At 42.2% G+C, this 18376-nt stretch overlaps 1 protein-coding gene across 6 annotated transcripts in view; it reads right to left on the reverse strand.

The window, feature by feature from the left end:
• DNAI7 (dynein axonemal intermediate chain 7) overlaps positions 1-18376 on the reverse strand; it is a 44496-nt gene that overhangs the window by 19261 nt on the left and 6859 nt on the right. For all 6 annotated transcript variants that reach the window (XM_075898592.1, XM_075898572.1, XM_075898577.1 and 3 more), the window contains 4 exons: positions 13718-13805; positions 11901-11992; positions 11151-11252; positions 8876-9013 (listed from right to left, as the gene is read on the reverse strand). In XM_075898592.1, coding sequence (XP_075754707.1) covers positions 8876-9013; positions 11151-11186 — 174 coding nt within the window. In that variant the 5' untranslated portion in view covers positions 11187-11252; positions 11901-11992; positions 13718-13805. The remainder of the gene's footprint in view (positions 1-8875; positions 9014-11150; positions 11253-11900; positions 11993-13717; positions 13806-18376) is intronic.

Consider the following 18376-nt stretch of genomic DNA (forward strand, 5'->3'; position numbering starts at 1 on the left):
GAGGATTATCAATGTCGGAAAAATCCCTCTGTTCTTTTGATTTTTTTTCGAAAGAATGTAATTGCTGTGTGGATATAACTCAAGTTTTTCCGAAAAAAACTCTGTACTGTAGACATACTCTAAGTCGATTGACATGAGTACCCATGAATTACTGTAAGAATTCTATTTTAGGAGATCTGTTTTGAACTTGAATCAAGACTCTTAAACCTGAAATCAGAGTAAAATTAATTTGCTTAGTTTCCAGGAAATAGGATACTGGGTGTGACAGTCCCCCCATGTTTTATTAAATTGGCTTATGAATATAAATATGCATAACTCAGAGATGCTTTGGACAAAATACCTCACATAAGCTATCAATTTTAATGTTATAATTGGCGGGATCGGTATGTCCTATTTTGATGCATGTATCATTCTTGTACGAGAAGTTAGAAATATGAAGTATTAGAGTGTCTACAGTTTTAAATATGCTAATAAGAGCCATTACTGGTGCCCCTGGAAGCCTTAGCGACTTGTCAACAGTCTTGTTTGTCCTGTAAGTCCAAAGGTGATTTGACTAGCAAGACATCTGATCATTCCACCTGGTACTTAGATTCCATTTTGACCCTGGTATTTCTCTATGAAAACAGGGATGTAGAAAAGGGAGTTACTCACCTCGTGCAAAAACGAGTGTTCTTTGAGATTTGTGTCCCCGTGGGTGCTCCACTCTAGGTGAAGAGTTGCCCTGAGCCACAGATCGGAGCTTTGTACAGCACTTTCCCCTGTTGTGCCACGCATGCCCAGGAGGCGTCTCGAGCCCTTCCCGCTTCCTGAAGTGCACAGCTCAACCCCTCCCTTTCAGTTCCTCGTCTCCGTCCGAGTAATTTTGACTTCAAGCAGAGAGGAGGCAGGGAGGGTTGTGGAGCACCCACGGGGACACACATCTCGAAGAACACTTGTTGTTGCACGAGGTGAGTAGCTCCCTTTTCTTCTTCGAGTAGTGTCCCCGTGGGTGCTCCACTCTAGGTGACTACAAAGCAGTATTGGATATCTGGCTGGAGGGAGCCGGAGTCAGCGTTTGGCAGTGGTAGAGAGCACTGCTGTGGCAACTGCTGAATCATTCTTGAGTTGTGGAAGGATAGCGTAATGTTTAGCAAAGGTATGGTGTGAAGACCATGTCGCTGCCCAGTAAATGTCTCTAAAGGGGACGTTGCCCAGGAAGGCTGTAGAAGCAGCCAGGGCTCGGGTGGAATGAGCTCGTGGTGGGCGCTGTAGCAGTCTATCACCCAGAGAGTGGCACTTAATTATGCATGTTGATATCCACTTTGAGATTTGTTGAGATGATATTGGTGTCCCTTTGGATCGTTCAGCGATGGAGATAAAAAGTCTTTCAGATTTACGAAATGGTTTTGTTCTTTCTAGGAAGAAGGCCAGAGCCCTCCGGATGTCCAGAGTATGCAGGCTGGCGTCTGTCTGTGAAGAATGCAGTTTTGGGAAAAAGATAGGTAATACGATCGGTTCATTGAGATGGAATTCTGTACAGACCTTTGGCAAAAACGTCAGCTGGGGTCTAAGTATGACCCTATCCTTCGCAAAAACTGTAAGGAGGTTCTTACATTAATGCTCCGAGTTCGCTCACCCTCCTGATGGGGATGATGGCTACAAGGAAACAGACTTTCATAAAAAGGAAGGGAAGTGGTACTGTTGCCAATGGCTCAAAAGGAGGTCTGATGAGGTATTCCAAAACAAGATTTAGGTCCCACAAGGAAGGTGGGGCCTTATACGGTTGATATACATTCTGGAGTCCCTTGAGGAATTTCTTCATGATAGGATTGTTAAAAATGGAGAAGCCGTCCACCGAGGTATGAAATGCTGCTATTGCAGAGAGGTGTACTCTTAGAGAGGAGATTGATAGTCCTGATGCTTTAAGGTCCAGAATGTAGTCTAGAATGGTATTTAGTGGGGAGGCACGAGGTTCCACTTTGGCTCGCTGACGCCAGTGACAGAATCGTGTCCATTTCTGCTGGTAAGTTTTCCGAGTAGACTGCCTCCTGCTATGGAGGAGGAGGTCTTTTACTTGCTGGGAACAGCAATCTTCTATCTCAAGAACCAGAGAGAAGCCATGCCTGAAGATGCAGGGTACGGAGTTGTGGATGCAGTATCCCGCCGTCATCCTGAGATAGTAGGTCTATCCGGTATGGTAATGGATGGGGAGGCTGGACCGCTAGCCTGTGAAGGTATGGGTACTAGGTTTGGGGAGACCATGATGGGGCAATCAGGATAACTAGGGCTTTGTCTCTCAGGATCTTGTATAGAACTCTTGGGATGAGCAGTATGGGGGGAAAGGCGTAGTGTAGGGGGGCTGTCCACTTGATTAGGAAGGCATGCCCCAGAGAGTTTTTGCCAAGTCCCCCACGTGAGCAGAATTGGGGACATTTGGTGTTCTGGGTAGAAGCAAAGAGGTTTATAGATGGCCATCCCCATTGGTGGAAAATTGAGTTTGTGACCTCCATATATAACTCCCATTCGTGGTGTAAGGTGAAGTTTCGACTGAGGGAGTCCGCTTTCGTGTTGTTCACCCCGGGCAGGTAGGATGCTATAAGGGTGACTTGGTTGCGGATGCACGAGTCCCGCGCATAAAGAGCGGGAGCGGCCTCCACCCTGTCTGTTTATGTAGAACATCGTGCAGATGTTGTCCGTTAGGATGCAGACTGTATGACTGGCGATGTCGGAGGCAAAGTGTGCACAGGCATTCCTTACTGCCCTCAATTCGAGGAAAGTGATGTGTAAGAGTGTCTCGTTTGGGGACCACCTGCCTTGAACTTTGCGACCGTCCATATGTGCCCCCCAGCCGAGCAGGGAAGCATCCGTGGTGATTTGGATAGTGGGTTTGATTTGTTGGAATGGAATCCCCACCAGAAGATTGTTTGGCACTGTCCACCATTGTAAGGATGTGAGCATGTTTGGTGGGATAGTAACCCTTTTGTTTTGACGGTGTCGTGATGGGATGTAAACGGTTGCCACCCAGAGCTGAAAGCATCAAAAGTGCAGGCGAGCATGGTGGACTACGTAGGTGGTGGAAGCCATGTGTCCCATTAGTCGGAGGCATGTAAGTACTGTGGTGGTAGGAATTGTGAGCATCCCGCTTATAATTTCCTGTATAGTTGCAAAATGTTGCTGAGGTAGGTATGCTCGGGCTGTAACTGAGTCCAGACGTGCACCAATGAACTCTATATCTTGAACCGGGTGCAAAGTTGATTTGTCTTTTGTTGATTAGAAGGCCTAGATGACTGAGGAGGGCTGTGGTCATATGTATCATAGAGGTGGTTTCGGCGTACAAGGATCCGTTTAGAAGGCAGTCATCCAGATAGGGGAATATGATGACATTCTGCTGTCTGAGATACGCAGATACGACTGCCAGTACCTTCAAAAATACCCTCGGAGCTGATGAGAGACCTAAAGAGAGAACCTTGTACTGGAAGTGGTCTGGTCCGAGCGCAAAGCGTAGGTAGCGTCTGTGGGAGGGGTGGCTGGTTATATGGAAATAGGCATCTTGGAGGTCGAGGGCTGCGAACCAGTCCCCTTGATCTAGCGCAGGAATGATTGCAGAGAGAGTGACCATCTTGAAATGCTGTTTCTTGAGAAACTTGTTCATTTTGCGGAGGTTCAATATAGGTCTCCAACCCCCTGTTCGTTTCTCGGTTAAGAAATAGTTTGAGTAAAACCCTCTCCCGTGGAACTCTCGGGGTACTCTTTCCATAGCTCCGATGACGAGGAGTCGATCGATCTCATTTTAGAAGGGTTTTGTGAGAGCAGTCCCTGAAGAGGGACGGGGTAGGGGGAAGGATAGGAGGTATAGAGGTAAATGGGATGGTATAGCCCACTCGAATTATCTCTAGAATGGCCGCAAACAGTGGGTGAATAGATGGCCATGTTGAACTGGTGCTAGATCGTAAGAGAGGTATTGCAGGCCCTCGACCAAATCTTCAAATTTGTTGCTTAGATGGTTGGGTAGCTGGTGGGCGGGCCTGGTTGGGGCACCTTCTGGGACCTCGTTGTCTTGTACGGGTGTGCTCATAGGGCCTCTATGGTCGATTGTATTGCCCGTATCGGTAGTATGAGTTATATGGGGTGTATCATCTGCGTTTGTAAGGCAGCATGTACATGCCCAACGTGTGAAGTGTGGACTTAGAATTTTTGCTGTTAAGGAGCATTTCGTCCGTAGTAGCTGCAAATAGCTTTGCTTGTCAAATGGCAAGTCTTCCACTTTGGGCTGGAGTTCACAGGGAACTCCAGACGACTGGAGCCAAGAAGCTCTATGCATCACCACCGCTGTAGCTGTAACTCGGGTTGCGGTGTCAGCAGCATCCATTGCAGTTTGGAGAGCGGTGTGGGTGATCGTATGGCCCTCATGAACTATTGCTTTCAAGATGGATCTTTTGGACTCAGAGAGATGTGGCATCAGTTCTCCCAGTTTCAAATAATTGTCAAAGTCATGATTTGCTAAGACAGCGGAGTAATTCGATATTCTGAGTTGTAGGGTGGAAGAGTATACTTTCTTGCCAAAGGAGTCCAACTTTTTGAGGTCTTTGTCTGCATTGCCCGTCCTGTATTATGGGAACTTTGCACGTTGTGTGCTGAGTCTACAACTAATGAATTAGGTTGTGGGTGCGTGAAGAGAAAGTCGTTGTCTTTTGAGGGGACAAAATACTTTTGAGGGGAGAAAATACTTTGTCGATTTTCTTATTAGTTGGTTGAATGGATGTGGGTGTTTTCCACAGGTCTTCCGAGGTCTCCATTATTGCTTCGTCTATGGGCAGGATAATCTTGCTATGTAGTGTAGGGTGTAGATTTTTTAATTGGTATTGTTTCTTCTGCTCCTCTTGCAGGGAGACGTTCTGGCTTGTCGCTACTCTCTTGAATAGTTCTTGGAACTGTTTTAGATCGTCAATTGCTCCAGAGTCTGATGGTACTACCGCATCATCTGGTTGTGCAATGAGGACATCAGAGTGTGTGACATTTATTGAATGAATGTCTGATTCACTGTCTGAGATTCGTTCCGCCTCTTCCTCCGAAAGACTTGCTTGAGGTAGGGGCTGTGGCTGAGGCAAGCTTCTCTGGGATGGAGTAGAGCGAGCTGGGGAGTGGCATCCGTATGGCTCCCAGTGTTCCCAAGGTCCCCAATGCAGTGGATAAGGAGGGGGTTGGTAAGGCTGTTATGGTGGAGCCCTGTAATGATGGGAGCGAGACTTCCTAGGTGATGTGTGTCACGAGGAATAGACCGGTGATGGTCATCCTCAGGAACAGAAGCGTCTTGAAAGGATAAAGGTGACATAGACCTGGGAAGGGATTGCCTTGATGGAGACCTCCCAGGGGAGTAAGACATAGAAGGCAAGCACGGATAGTGATGCCTGCTGTGAGAGTCAGTTTCCTGCTGGGGCTGATCCCTAGCAACCTCATCTGGCTGCTTGACTGGCTGTGCTGGCAGTGTCAGTGCAGCATCATGCTGCTTAGCTGTACCTGGTGCTGGCCACTTAGCAGGCTGGACCTCGTTTTGCTGCGGTGCCGTGGCTTTAATTGGTGCCGCAGCTTTAAGCTGTGCCGGGGCTTTCGGCACCGCCGAGGCTTGAAACGGCGCCGGGGCTGGAAGCAGCACTGCAGTTTGAATTGGCGCCGGCTTTTCTTGCCGTGCTGGCTGCCTAGAGCACTCCTGGGGCTGCTCAGCTGTAGCGTGCCTCGATGACGGTGCAGAGTGAGAGGATCGCTCCGAAGACTTCGTGGCAGGGATCCTCCCACTGTGGTGTGCCTCTCCTCTATGTTTTGGAGAGGAAGAGGCTGAAAGGGAGTGGGATGTTGAGGCTCTGCCTCTCGACTCACTCCTGGAGGTTAGGGAGGGGAGGGGGTATTGACGCGCCTGTTCCCCAGTGGGCTGTAAAGCCTTTACGAATAGAATCATTCTCAGGCGGAGCTCTTGGTCCTTTCTGGCTCTCGCTATGAGTGAATTGCAATGAGTGCAGCTGTGGGGAGAGTGAGCTTCCCCCAAACAGAGAATGCACATTGAATGGCCATCTGAAGCCGGCATAGGATCCCAGCATTGATCGCATTTTTTAAAGCCTGAGGAGCTGGACATGGCTGGTTCTCTCCTCCTTGAGCTTGTTCTATTTATTTATTTAGCTGTTATTGTCGTTGTTTTCTGTCTCTGTGTGTTGTTGGGTTTTTTTGTTTGTTTTAATCTCTTTTCTTTCTTTCCTGTGTTGAACAGCCGGGAGAACGTCAGTTCATCGGAGTCCCAGTTTGAAGCGGGTTCAAGCCCCCTGAGGGGGGATTTTGTTAAGTCTATTCTTCCTATTACTAGTTGGGTTTTGTCGTTGTTGTTGTTGTTTTTGGGGGGTGGGGGGAGGGAGAGAAAGAAAGAAGGAAACGGTAACTTGGAATATAACAGGGGAAACAACTATGCCTAAACTAGCTAGAGGGAGAGTAGTCAGAGAGTCTGACAGGGAGCTCCTGTTTGCTCCGTCGGCTGATGAGGGCATTTAAAGAGGAACTGATAGGGAGGGGGTTGAGCCACGTGCTTCAGGAGGCGGGAAGGGCTCAAGATGCTTCCTGGGCATGAGTGGCTCAACGGGGGAAACTGCTGTACAAAGCTGCGATCTGCAGCTCAGGGTGACCCTTCACTTAGAGTGGAGCACCCACGGGGACACTACTCAAAAAAGAAAAGATTCCCACCCTGGGGGAAAGATTATGTAAACAATGGGAAGCTATCAGCACTTTGTCTTCGGCTGGCTTAGAAAACCCTGAAAGGGTACAAAGGTCTAGAAACCCAGGTCAGGGTAAAAGAGTCTCTAACCTGAAGACTATGCCTGAAATAAAAACAGCCTTTTAGGGTAAAATTATGATTGCAATAAGTTTTTAATAAATTAGAGCGAGCTATACATTTCTTTTCATTAGTAACTTATTTTTATCTGCATGGTTTCACTTGCTCCCACTGGAATCCTACTGTTTTTATTAAGTAAAAACACTTTTATTTACTATCAGGCCCAGTGTAAATAATTGTTACATAGGTGGAATGACCAGTGTGCAAGGCTCCCTTTCATTGATAAACAGGGAGAACATCCTCATGAGCTTTCCTTATGTAAAACTTTTACACAAAGACATTTTTATTTGGAGTTTTGATCCCACTAGAATTGTTCCCCAGTGTGCTGATCGCTCCACTGTCACCTGCCATGTTGCACTCTGAGGCTTCCATTCACCCTGTGCTGCTGGGCCTCTGGTCTCCCCTATACAAGGCACAATGGAGAGCAATGCAGACGCTGAACCACTTCAGTTCTGGGAGAATGCAGTTTTTGGGTACAACACTAGGAAGCCAACCTCCCAAAAAGCCAACCCCCAAAAAGATGCATTGCTGAAGGACGTTGGAGTCCAGGGATCAAAACAGAAGTAAAAAAGTGAGCTCAAATCCATTCATTTGAAATTACATTAATGATATCCAAGTTCCTTAAAGATCCTTCTAAAATGATCAGCAGTAAATAACAATATGCTAGCATCTAGAGTATCATTGTGTCTTCAGTGTAGGGGTGTGAAGGTTTAGCCAGTCAAGGATAACCAGTGGGGCCAGAGCAGCTCCTTGCCTGCTGTGGGCAGGAGGCTGCTCCAGGCCCACGTGGGACCCATCATGGACAGGGGCTGCTCCAACACAGTCCTAGTCTGTGTCCAGCATGGAAACCCTGCAGGAAGGGGCTGCTCTGACCAGGAAGCAATCCATGTTTGTGAGGTGTCAGAGCCCGCCACAGACAGAGGCTGCTCTGGCATCCTGCAGAGCAGCTCCTGGCTAGGGTGTGACTCCCTGCAATCAGGGACTATGCCAACTAGAATGCTGGAGCAGCCCACAATGTCTGCAGTGGTGGAGGGAGTGTTCCATCCCAGCAACAGGCAGGTGGGCTGCTCCAACCAGGTGGGGATCAGCCCCCCCACTCATCTCCCCTTAATTGGTTAACTGGTTAAACATATTGTTTAACAGTTAGCCAATTAAACAGGATTTTACATCCCTATTTCAGTGCGAACTAGTCATTGGTATAAATATAGAAATTCTTGCTTCTTTTAGAACAATTGTTTCAGAAGTCCTAGCTGTAGATGCAAGACAACAAAAATATATTGACTCTACTTTCTGCAAGGCTTTCTTTGCTACCATAAGGTTAGAAAATTTGTATTTTTTTTAAATGAAAGTTTAAACTCCCTAGAAAATGAAGGGGCCATCAGAGAACTTCTAGTATGCCATATAGTCCTGTACCAACTCAATATGACCATAAAAAGAGTCAAATACTGTGAATGGGCATAATTAAGATCTAGAAGATCTCAAGCTTCTGAGCATAAGCAGTTTGCTCTAAGGTTTAAGAAGGAATTTGAATTGCTAATACCATGTTGTAAAACAATACTAGATTGGCTAGAAGAATGATAGGAATGGAGGCTTCTTTCTATTGAAGCTTCTACAGACAGCATAAACTGTAATGTTCAGATTTGAAGCTTAATGAAACTTTTGTCAATTTGGGAGGGTATTTGATCCAATCAAAATTTTGGATCCAATCTCTACAAGCACTGTATATTTAAACATTGTTCCCTTGTAACGTTTTAAGCAAACTGCTCACACTCAGAAGCATGAGCTACTGAAAGGCAGGATGCTAGATTTCTGGACCAAAGGTTTTATATTCCTTGTCTCCTAATAATAAATTTATAATGAAGGAAAGTGAAGACAGCATATCAGTGGAAGACAAACACACAAAAATTTCAGATCATCCGAATGATGATCAATTACAGGCAAACAGCCAAAGGGTATACAGGATCATTTTGCAGATTGTAAGCTATTGGTAACCAAGAACTTTACAAATACCATTTTAACACTTACATTTAACACTTGGTTTCCTTTCTCAATCACAAACTCAATATCTTCATTTTTATTTTCTCTCCACAAGGTCATGAAAGTATTAATTTCTTGGGGCACAGCTGGGTCAGGACTCCCATCACATTGCATGTAATGTTCCCACTAAATATTTTTTTTAAAGAAAAACAAATCCAAATATCATAGGGACAAATGCCTCAAAATATCATAATTACAATACACAAGTACAAGGGTTTTGAGAGAGAAGTATATGTAGTCTAGTGATTAACTCACAAAACTAAAGGTATGTCTACACCTGTATCTTAAAGAGGGATATTTGTGCTTGTTCTTGTAGAGCTAGTGTACAAACGTTGTAGCCTACCAGCAGGAGTATTAGTAGAAGCAGGAAAAGCTAGTCACCCAAACACAAACCCATCCAAACCACATGGGTATGTACTTAGTCAGCTAGCCCATTGTTATGGCTGTGCTGCTGCAGCTAGACTACTATTTTTAGCATACTAGCTCAACAAAGCTAGTGCAAGTGTATCTCCTTGAGCTTGGATATCCCCAACTCTCAATGTAGACCGAGCCTGAATCTTAAACCCACTTTCATCCATCGTTCACTCTAGGGCCTCAACATCTTTCTCTCAGTTTTCCCATCTTTAAATAAGGATCATAATAAAAACTGCCTCACTGTATATTGTGACAATTAATTAGATGATGTTTGTAAAGTGCCTTAAAGACTTGAGGTAGAGTTTTTTAAATCACTAAGCCTTAGCATGGCTGTACTCCCACTGAAATCAATGGTCAAATTCCCACTGACTTCAGAAGGAGCAAAAATAGGCCAATGCTGAGCACTTTTTAAAATACTACCTCTAAATTCAGTAAGTGGTATGTATTAAAAACAGCATCCGATCACAAAATCGTTCCATTATTTTTACAGTTTTGAATACATGTGATTGATCACGAAGTGTGAGGACTGAGAACACTGAATAGAGCCTGGCATTACAGAAGAGTCAACTATGAATCCACAAGTAGGGATATGCTTGAGCTAAAATTTTGCACTTAAAGCAAGGATTCAATCTTTTCATTATGTGTAACAAATATCTTGGAGTACAGAATGAATTTTCTGAGAATTTACAAGTAAAATCAATTAAATTTGTTTATGGTCTTTCAGAAAGTTAGCACTTAGCATTAGATTTTTCTTTGGTCTGAATGTTCTTCTTAACAGAACAAACTCTTTGCACTTCTCATGAAGTTAAAACTAATTGAAACTGTGAGCATATGACATTTTAATATTTTTTTAAAGATTAATGGCCACATTTTATCATTATTTGTCACAATTACTCCTTAAGCACTGGCTGAAGAATAATCTTGGTAGAATACCCCAAAGAATGGTCCTCTTTCAAATGACTGGTAATTTCTACTGTTCTCAGGGGTACAAAAGCAACTGGTTGCCTTCAGTAAAAAAGCCACCGTGTTAAAGAAAAAAACGTCCAAAGATGGCAAGATACAGAGATGCAGAAGTAGGGCATACAACCAACCTTACCTCTATCTTATAGCATCATCATAAAATGGATGGTAGGGGAAGGAAAAATGTAATGCATCTTTCAAATATAGTTTAACTTAGTTTGGAAACTTAATTTGCATAAATATGCAAACAACTTAACAATAATCATCTGGGCATTGCATGTCTTATACAGCAAGGATGGCCAAACTGTGGTTCTTTTTATAGTGAAACTGTTTCTTGTAGAGCCCCACATGTCCACCATGGAGTAGGGTGGTGGGGTAGGGCCTTCTGCCCAGTGATGAGGGGGAAATCTCAGGGCTTCAGCCCCACTGGATGTACCTGCTGGGACTTGGGGCTTCAGTCCCACTCCTACTGAATCCCCAAATCCCAGTAGGCACTTCTCCAGGGGGCTGAAGCTTCTGAAGATTGCTATATGCAGCTTAGAGGGTCGGTAAGTTTGGCCACCCCAGCCCTACAAGATGGAATTGTTTGGATTTGGTTAACTTTATATTTCCATTCCTTAACACATTATACTTAAATAGAAACATTAACTCTGAATTTCATGGCTTGTCTGACTTCCATCAACCCTGACTCACCTGAGCAAATGTTGGCCACTCAGCTCCTTAGAAATGTTTTTGACTAATGCAGTGTTTTAATGTTTAAAACTAGAATGAACAAAGTAGTAGAAAATAAGGGAATGATCTTGTAATAGAAGAGAGAAGCACATTATCTAAAAGTCTCTTCTTTGTCAAACCTCTAATTCTATGTGGATATTTTGGAAAGTAGTCTTACCTTGGCGTGCGCTCTATAATCTGCTTTCCATTGCATTGCAGACAAAAAGTTCTCTTCCAACAAATGGAGTTCTGCAAGTTCAGTTCCTCTCCGCTCTTGATCCTATTATTATATGATCAGATAGATGAAATCACTATTCAGTTTAATTTTATAAGTTATTTTATAGTAAAGAAAACCCAATTGTATTTAGGTACTTAAATGGACAGATTATTAACATTAAAAATAATCCACATTTTCATAATACAATATTTTGAATTTTGTAGAAAAACAAAATCTGATATCACAGAGTGGAATTTAGACAGCAGGTTACATCTCTACTCACACAAAGAGTACCAATTTTAATGATCAGATATAATAGCTGGGTCTTGCTTACATCTTCTTTTAACACATAAGCACTTCTTTATTCCATACTGTATGATTACCATCTTAGAGGACACGGTGCCACATACCAAGTCATTTTATTAAGCATCATTGGCTTTTCTTGGATGTCTCATTTAGCTACTGACCCAGTTCACTGCCCAATGGCATCTAACATGTGGTCATTATAGGGTTACACTTCGCAATGTTATGGCTAGAGTTTTCAATATTAGCTTTGGTCCAAGAATTCCGGAAACTCCCCCATACTTCCTCCTCCATTCTCAGGAAATGGAAATTCCCACTTTTTCATAACAAAACAATGATGATTTGGCATGAAGTTCAGAACCTATTGCAGTATGCAATAGCTGATTATTAAAATGACTGTGAACTAACTTTTGCTTCAAGTCTTTCCGTCTCCTCTCGCAAAATTCTCTCCTTTTCGAGTCTTTCTGCTTCTTCTTGTTCAGCTCGTAAACGGGCTTCCTCTGAAGAATTAGAAATCTATTATCAGCAAAAGTTACATCCTGAATAATAAATATAGATACCTTATTTTAAAAACTAACTAGCAGATCAATTATTTAATTTCAAAATAATTGTAATAAAAGGGAGTAGTAAGAGTTCAATCTACACTGTGCATTAATTTGGACATAGTACTAGATAAAGTCAATTCACAGCTTTACACACACAGATATCTCCATGGCCCTACACCAGTATTTCTCAACCTTTTTTTCATAAAGTACCCCCTTTTAAAAAAAAATTTATAAGTACCCCCAGTACCTACAGTTTTCAGACACACAAAAATGTTTCAGCCATTGCAACACATTTGTTTAAACAACTTAATTGTAGCCAGGCAGGCGATTAAATTTTTGGGTGTAAAAAGTATAAAAATAATAAAGACCTGTAAAACTGAAAACAAATTCTCCAAATTTCAGTTGTGTTGATGTACCCCCCAGACTTATCTCGAGTACCCATAAGGGTACTCATACCACTGGTTGAGGAACACTGCCCTACACTACTTGGAGTTGTAGTGGCAGATGTGCCACTCTCACAGTTCCAGAGAAGCAAAAACAGAGTCCTTTTTCCCTCCGGACCAGAAGGGGAAGTAGCAGGATTCCTCTCTCCCCACCACCTTACTCAAGAGGCAGAGGTGGCAGCTGGAGGGGGGGCCCTCCAACTACAGTAACTGTATTTATCTGCTTTGCTCATCTCCTCTTGCCATATAATCATCCTCTACCAAGGTAATGTAGAAAGGTTCCCCTTGCTCTTGGAGCTTATAACCTATTGAGATGCATGGGATAGTGTGCACGTCTCAAAGTTATTGTAGATTCAGACAAGTGTCATTACATAAGCTAAACTAGAATCACATGTCACTATTTTCTTCTCAGCCACAAGGCTAAGAAATAGGGGAAGGGCAGGGGGTTATGGTAGCTGAGATTGTGACTCCAGGAGATGCAGTCAAAGATACAAGCCAGTACTGTCTATGCTTTTTTAGTGATAGAAATGTAGCCGTGTTAGTCTGGTGTAGCTGAAACAAAATACAGGACTATGTAGCACTTTAAAGACTAACAAGACCATCTAATAAACCATCCTGTTAGTCTTTAAAGTGCTACATAGTCCTGTATTTTGTTTATGCTTTTTTAATTCATCTCTGTTTGCAAGACTGCCCTAACATTAATATGGACTGTTTGTTGCTATCTGAATGAACTGATCAGCACTGTGCTGAGCTCAAATTCAGCATACTCTGTTGATCTACTTTGAGAAAAGTCCTGGTCCTCGAACTTCTTGTTCTTCCCAATTACTAAGTATGGGGAAGATTACTAAGTGTTGGGAAGAGGAAACATCTGTTCTCCTACCTCTCTACCCTCTTGTGTTTGACTTGGCTGAGAAAGTACCAGAAGGAAAGAAAGAAAAACTGTAAGGCTGTCCCCCACCCTCACTTTTCCTTCCAAACATTTGTGGGGGGCAAAGGGAGGAATAACTTGCGGGAAAAGTATGTAGAAGAGGAAGTTGAACACAGTGAGCCCTAAAATAACCTTGTTTAGGGCTTTCCCAAACATTACAGCCAGCTTCAAGATCAGAGGAACACTAGTAAATCATCCTACTGAAATTAAATAGAATTTAGATATCATTAATAGTCATAATTTTCATTCTGCCTATTTAATTAATGATTTGGTGTAATCTAAATTTCCTGTAAGTGAAACACACTATACCTTCCTCTATCAATCTTCTTTCTTCTTCTTCTTTCTGTAATCTCAGTCGTTCAGCTTTGCTAAGTTTCTTTTTACCTCCACCTTCAGACTTAACATAGGCAATAAATTAAAGGAGACTAAATGTCAACATTCATTTTACACATTTTATTTCTCTAAAGTTTCATTTCAAAGTATATTTTCAGTCTTTATGTAGCAACATCTGTGTTCAAAAGATAATAGAAGAACAAGATATTATACCAGTAAAAGAAACATTTTTGTAATCCACAAAAACAGCTGACTGTTTAAGCTAGCCCTATCTTCATAGTAATGGTTAACAAGACCAATGAAGTGAGTGTATTTAAAAGTTGGATTTTTGTTTTGTACTAAAAGAGCTTTCTTATGACAGGACAAAGTATTTTTTCTCAGTTTTGAAAGCAAGCAGAAAGAATATTAATTTAAAGAATACATAGACAAGAAAAGTAGCAGGCACAACTTTTTAACAGAACAGAACAATTAGGAGATGACTAAAGCAAGAAATAGATACTATACATACATATATACATACAGGTTGAACCTCTCTAATCCAGTAACCTTGGGACCTGACCAGTATCAAACCAGAGAATTTGCCAAACCATGGGAAGTCAATATTGTCTAGCAGCATTACCAACACCACTGCTTACTGGGCTCTCAGAAGATATTTAGGGGTAAACTGAAGCTAAATAACTGCCCAGAACACTGAGAGGCAGGACTGGTGACTGTAAACAAACTTTACGGGGCCAAAGGAAACTTAACCACACCCTGATAAGTGGGCATCCAGCTAACTAAAAGAATGCCAGACCACAGATGTTTCCTGACCAGAAAATGCTGGACTAGAGAGGTTCAACCAGTGTATTTGTTGTAACTTTCAGCAGTGCCCATACAGACATAAGAATCTATATATTTTAGAGTGTCTGTCTGTCTGTGAGTCCAAAAGCTTCAGAGGGGTAGCTGAGTTAGTCTGTACAGGATAAACTTAAAAAACAACAAATAGTCTGACAGCACTTTAAAACTAACAAAACATGTAGATGGTGTCACGAACTTTCGTGGGCACAGCCCACTTCTTCAGATGATTGTTTATTCAAGAACTCCTAACCAGTAAACACTGGGGCCACCAAATTCGGTATGCAGCTTCCTCTTATTCTAACTTAAAGCAAGGTCTGGGTTTGGTTGTGCCAGGAGAACTGGAAGCCACAGGAAAGAGACAGTTTTCCATTAATATGGAGGGCTACGATATGAGAGTGGCCACTGGGGGAAGTAAGTCCACAGGGGACAGCTATCTTGTAAAGCAGGGCTCCTCAACTTTGGAAGCCCTGAGCGCCACAATGATACTCACAGCACATCCCGAGGGCCACAACTTAAGTGTGGTTGCATATACATGCAAATATATATACAAATAGCTTCTTTCACACTGACGGGCATGAATACAAAGATTAAAGGCAAGACTACACAACACACAGGCCCCATTTAAGTCAGTTCTGCTGATATTAATAATTAAGAGAGTGGCTAGCAAGGCTAGGGCTCCACCATCTTGCCTGTCAGCACACTGGTAAGTAGCACCCCTGCCACAAATCCCTTCCCCCCATCCCGGCCCTTGGACACAGACCCAAAAGGGCAGAGAGAACAGGCTCCAGATGGGCTGAGGGCCTGGCCTGGGTTGAGAGAAAACACACCCCTGACCACCAGCCGCCTGCACCCCCCCATCCACATTCCCAAGGCTGTGCCTTAAAGGACCCGAGCAACACTGGGTAAGTTTCTTTTTCTTTCTTCTATGAATAATAGCAGAGAATTACACATATCAGGCCAAATTCTCCTTAATAAACTTAAACTAGCATAAAATGGGAAAATTTGGCCCATTATATATACAATTTTAGAAAAATAATCTATGTATTGTAATCATTAGGAAGTTAACTACATTCTAAGGATGAGCGGATAGTGGTATCTCAGCATATATTATAAATCTCTGAAACATATATATGTGTTAAGGTACTGAGAACAGCCTGACACTTGACTGAGAATCCACTGGTATTCTCCTGCCCTCCAAAACATCGGTTCCTTGTGTCTGCTGCCAGAGTCCACACAGTGGATTGTTTAACCCATTTTGTGAGGAATAAGCAAAATCACTGCAAACACTATCTAAAATAAATAGATTTAAAAGAAAAAAAATCAACTATTATTAATGTATTAAGTAAAATAGCCATTGCTCTAGATCCTCCTCATATATATAGTTACTAAATAAAATTATTTCCTTATTCAGTTTTTACTCAATGTTTATTCAGATAAGACTATCGTTAACTGAAATCATAAGACAATCCTACACATGATACAAGACAACTTGGTTCTGTATAATTTTTCATACATATATCCAAAAATGTTTTAAGGAATCTAAATATGTATTTAAAATATTTTTACCCCACATTCTATAAGTAAAATACAGAACCCCACAGGGGGGAAATAAAACCACCTAAAACACCTCAAGAGGAGGGGGACACACGCACAAAACTAAACACCAATAAAAGCATGTGTAAAAAGGGTGGCTGTGGCCTGGCACCAAAACAGTGCCAGACAAGTGTCCCCGGGAGAGAATTCTATAGCCTAGGAGTAAAGGTTGAGAAGGCCCTGCTCCAGGTAGATGTCAACCGTATCTCCATAAGTGGAGGAACATGGAGCAGAGCCTCCCCAGCCAACATCAATCCCCTTCAAATACCCCAATCCCAACCCACTTAGGGCTTTATAAGTCATAACCAAAACCTTGAATTGTGCCCGGAAACATACTGGAAGCCAGTGCAGCTGCCAGATCACCGGCATAATGTGCTCCATATAACGAGTATTAGTTAAACCTCGAGCAACAGCATTCTGGATCAGTTGAAGCTTCTTCAAAGGCAGCTCCATGTAGAGCGCATTACAATAATCCAATCGAGATGTAACAAGGGCATGAATCACTACAAAGTTAATGGATATATAATAGAGAGATTACAAGGAAGATTTTCATCAATAATTATAATTGATCATGTATAAACAAGATGCTGATCAAACATACATAAAGTCATGTGCTGTATGAATGTAGATGGAACTGGTGAGTTATCAGAATAAAGGAAGGCTGTTTCAGATGGCAAAAGTTGAAAAGAAGGAGGCTCTTTCAATAGTAATAGCCAGAACATGATAGAATTGAAATAGTACTAGACCAAAAAAGGAGATTAAGGGAGGCAAAATGAGCCACATAGAACCATCAGAGTAGTTTGTAAATGGGGATGACACCTCCATTCTTCTTCATATTTCACACATGCAGTGCTAAGACTTGGAGAAACCAAAGAGAAGAAAATTAACAGTAGCCAAGGAAAAGATGATTTTGTTACGGACAAGGATTTCAGCAGAGGTAGAACAAGGCAGTTGGTGATGGATTTGCAAATGCAGAAGATAGGGCAGAAAAGTTCATACTTAAGCTTGCATCCAAAGTTATGGACAACAGAGAAAAAGAAACATCCAAGTCAAGAAAGATATCTGAGTCGCATTTAATGATGGCAATAGTCTACCCTAGTTTAACCAGGAGATCTTGAAAGAAAAAGGAGTCCTACAAAAAGTAGAAAGTATGTCAAATTACAAATGATGAATATAACCAAATAACAAGTACACAGGGGCAAAATTAGAAGGTCCAAAGCACAAAACGAGCTCAAACTAGCTAGAGATATAAAGGGTAACAAGAAAACATTCTAAAAATAAGTTAGAAATTAGAGGAAGACCAATGACTGGATAGGCCCGTTACTCAATGAAGAGGGAAAAATGACAACAAAAAATGGGGAAATGATGGAGGTGCTTGATGACTTTTGTTTTCACCAAGAAAGTTGATAGCAATTGGACACCTAACATAGTGAATACCAGTGAAAATGAGGTAGATGCAGAAGCTAAAATACGGAAAGAACAAGTTAAAAATTATGTAGCATGGTTAGAGGTCTTGAAGTCAGCAGGGCCTGATGAAATGCATCCTAGAATACTCAAGGGGTTGACTGAGGAATAATAATAGATACGTAGCCGTGTTAGTCTGGTCTAGCTGAAACAAAAACAGGACTATGTAGCACTTTAAAGACTAACAAGATGATTTATTAGGTGATGAGCTTTCGTGGGCCAGGACCACTTCCTCAGACCAATTTGATCTGAGGAAGTGGGTCTGGCCCACGAAAGCTCATCACCTAATAAACCATCTTGTTAGTCTTTAAAGTGCTACATAGTCCTGTTTTTTGTTTCAGCTGATTGAGGAAGTATCTGAGCCATTAGCTATTATCTTTGAAAAGTCTTGGAAGATGGAAGAAATTCTAGAAGACTGGAAAAGGGTACATACAGTGCCCATCTAGAAAAAGGGAAATAAAGACAATCCAGGAAATTACAGACCAGTCAGTTTAACTTCAGTACCAGGAAAAATAATGGAACAAATAATTAAGGAATCCATTTGTAAATATCTAGAAGATAATAAAGTGATAAGTAACAGTCAGAATGGATTTGCCAAGGACAAACAGTGTCAAACCAAACTGATAGTTTTTTTGACAGGATAACAAACTTTGTGGATAAGAGGGAAGAGGTAGATGTGGTATATCAAGACTTTAGTAAGGCATTTGATACAGTCTCGTATGACCTTCTCAATAATAAACT

The sequence above is a fragment of the Pelodiscus sinensis genome, chromosome 1 (genome assembly GCF_049634645.1).
Source record: "Pelodiscus sinensis isolate JC-2024 chromosome 1, ASM4963464v1, whole genome shotgun sequence".
NCBI lineage: Eukaryota > Metazoa > Chordata > Testudines > Trionychidae > Pelodiscus > Pelodiscus sinensis.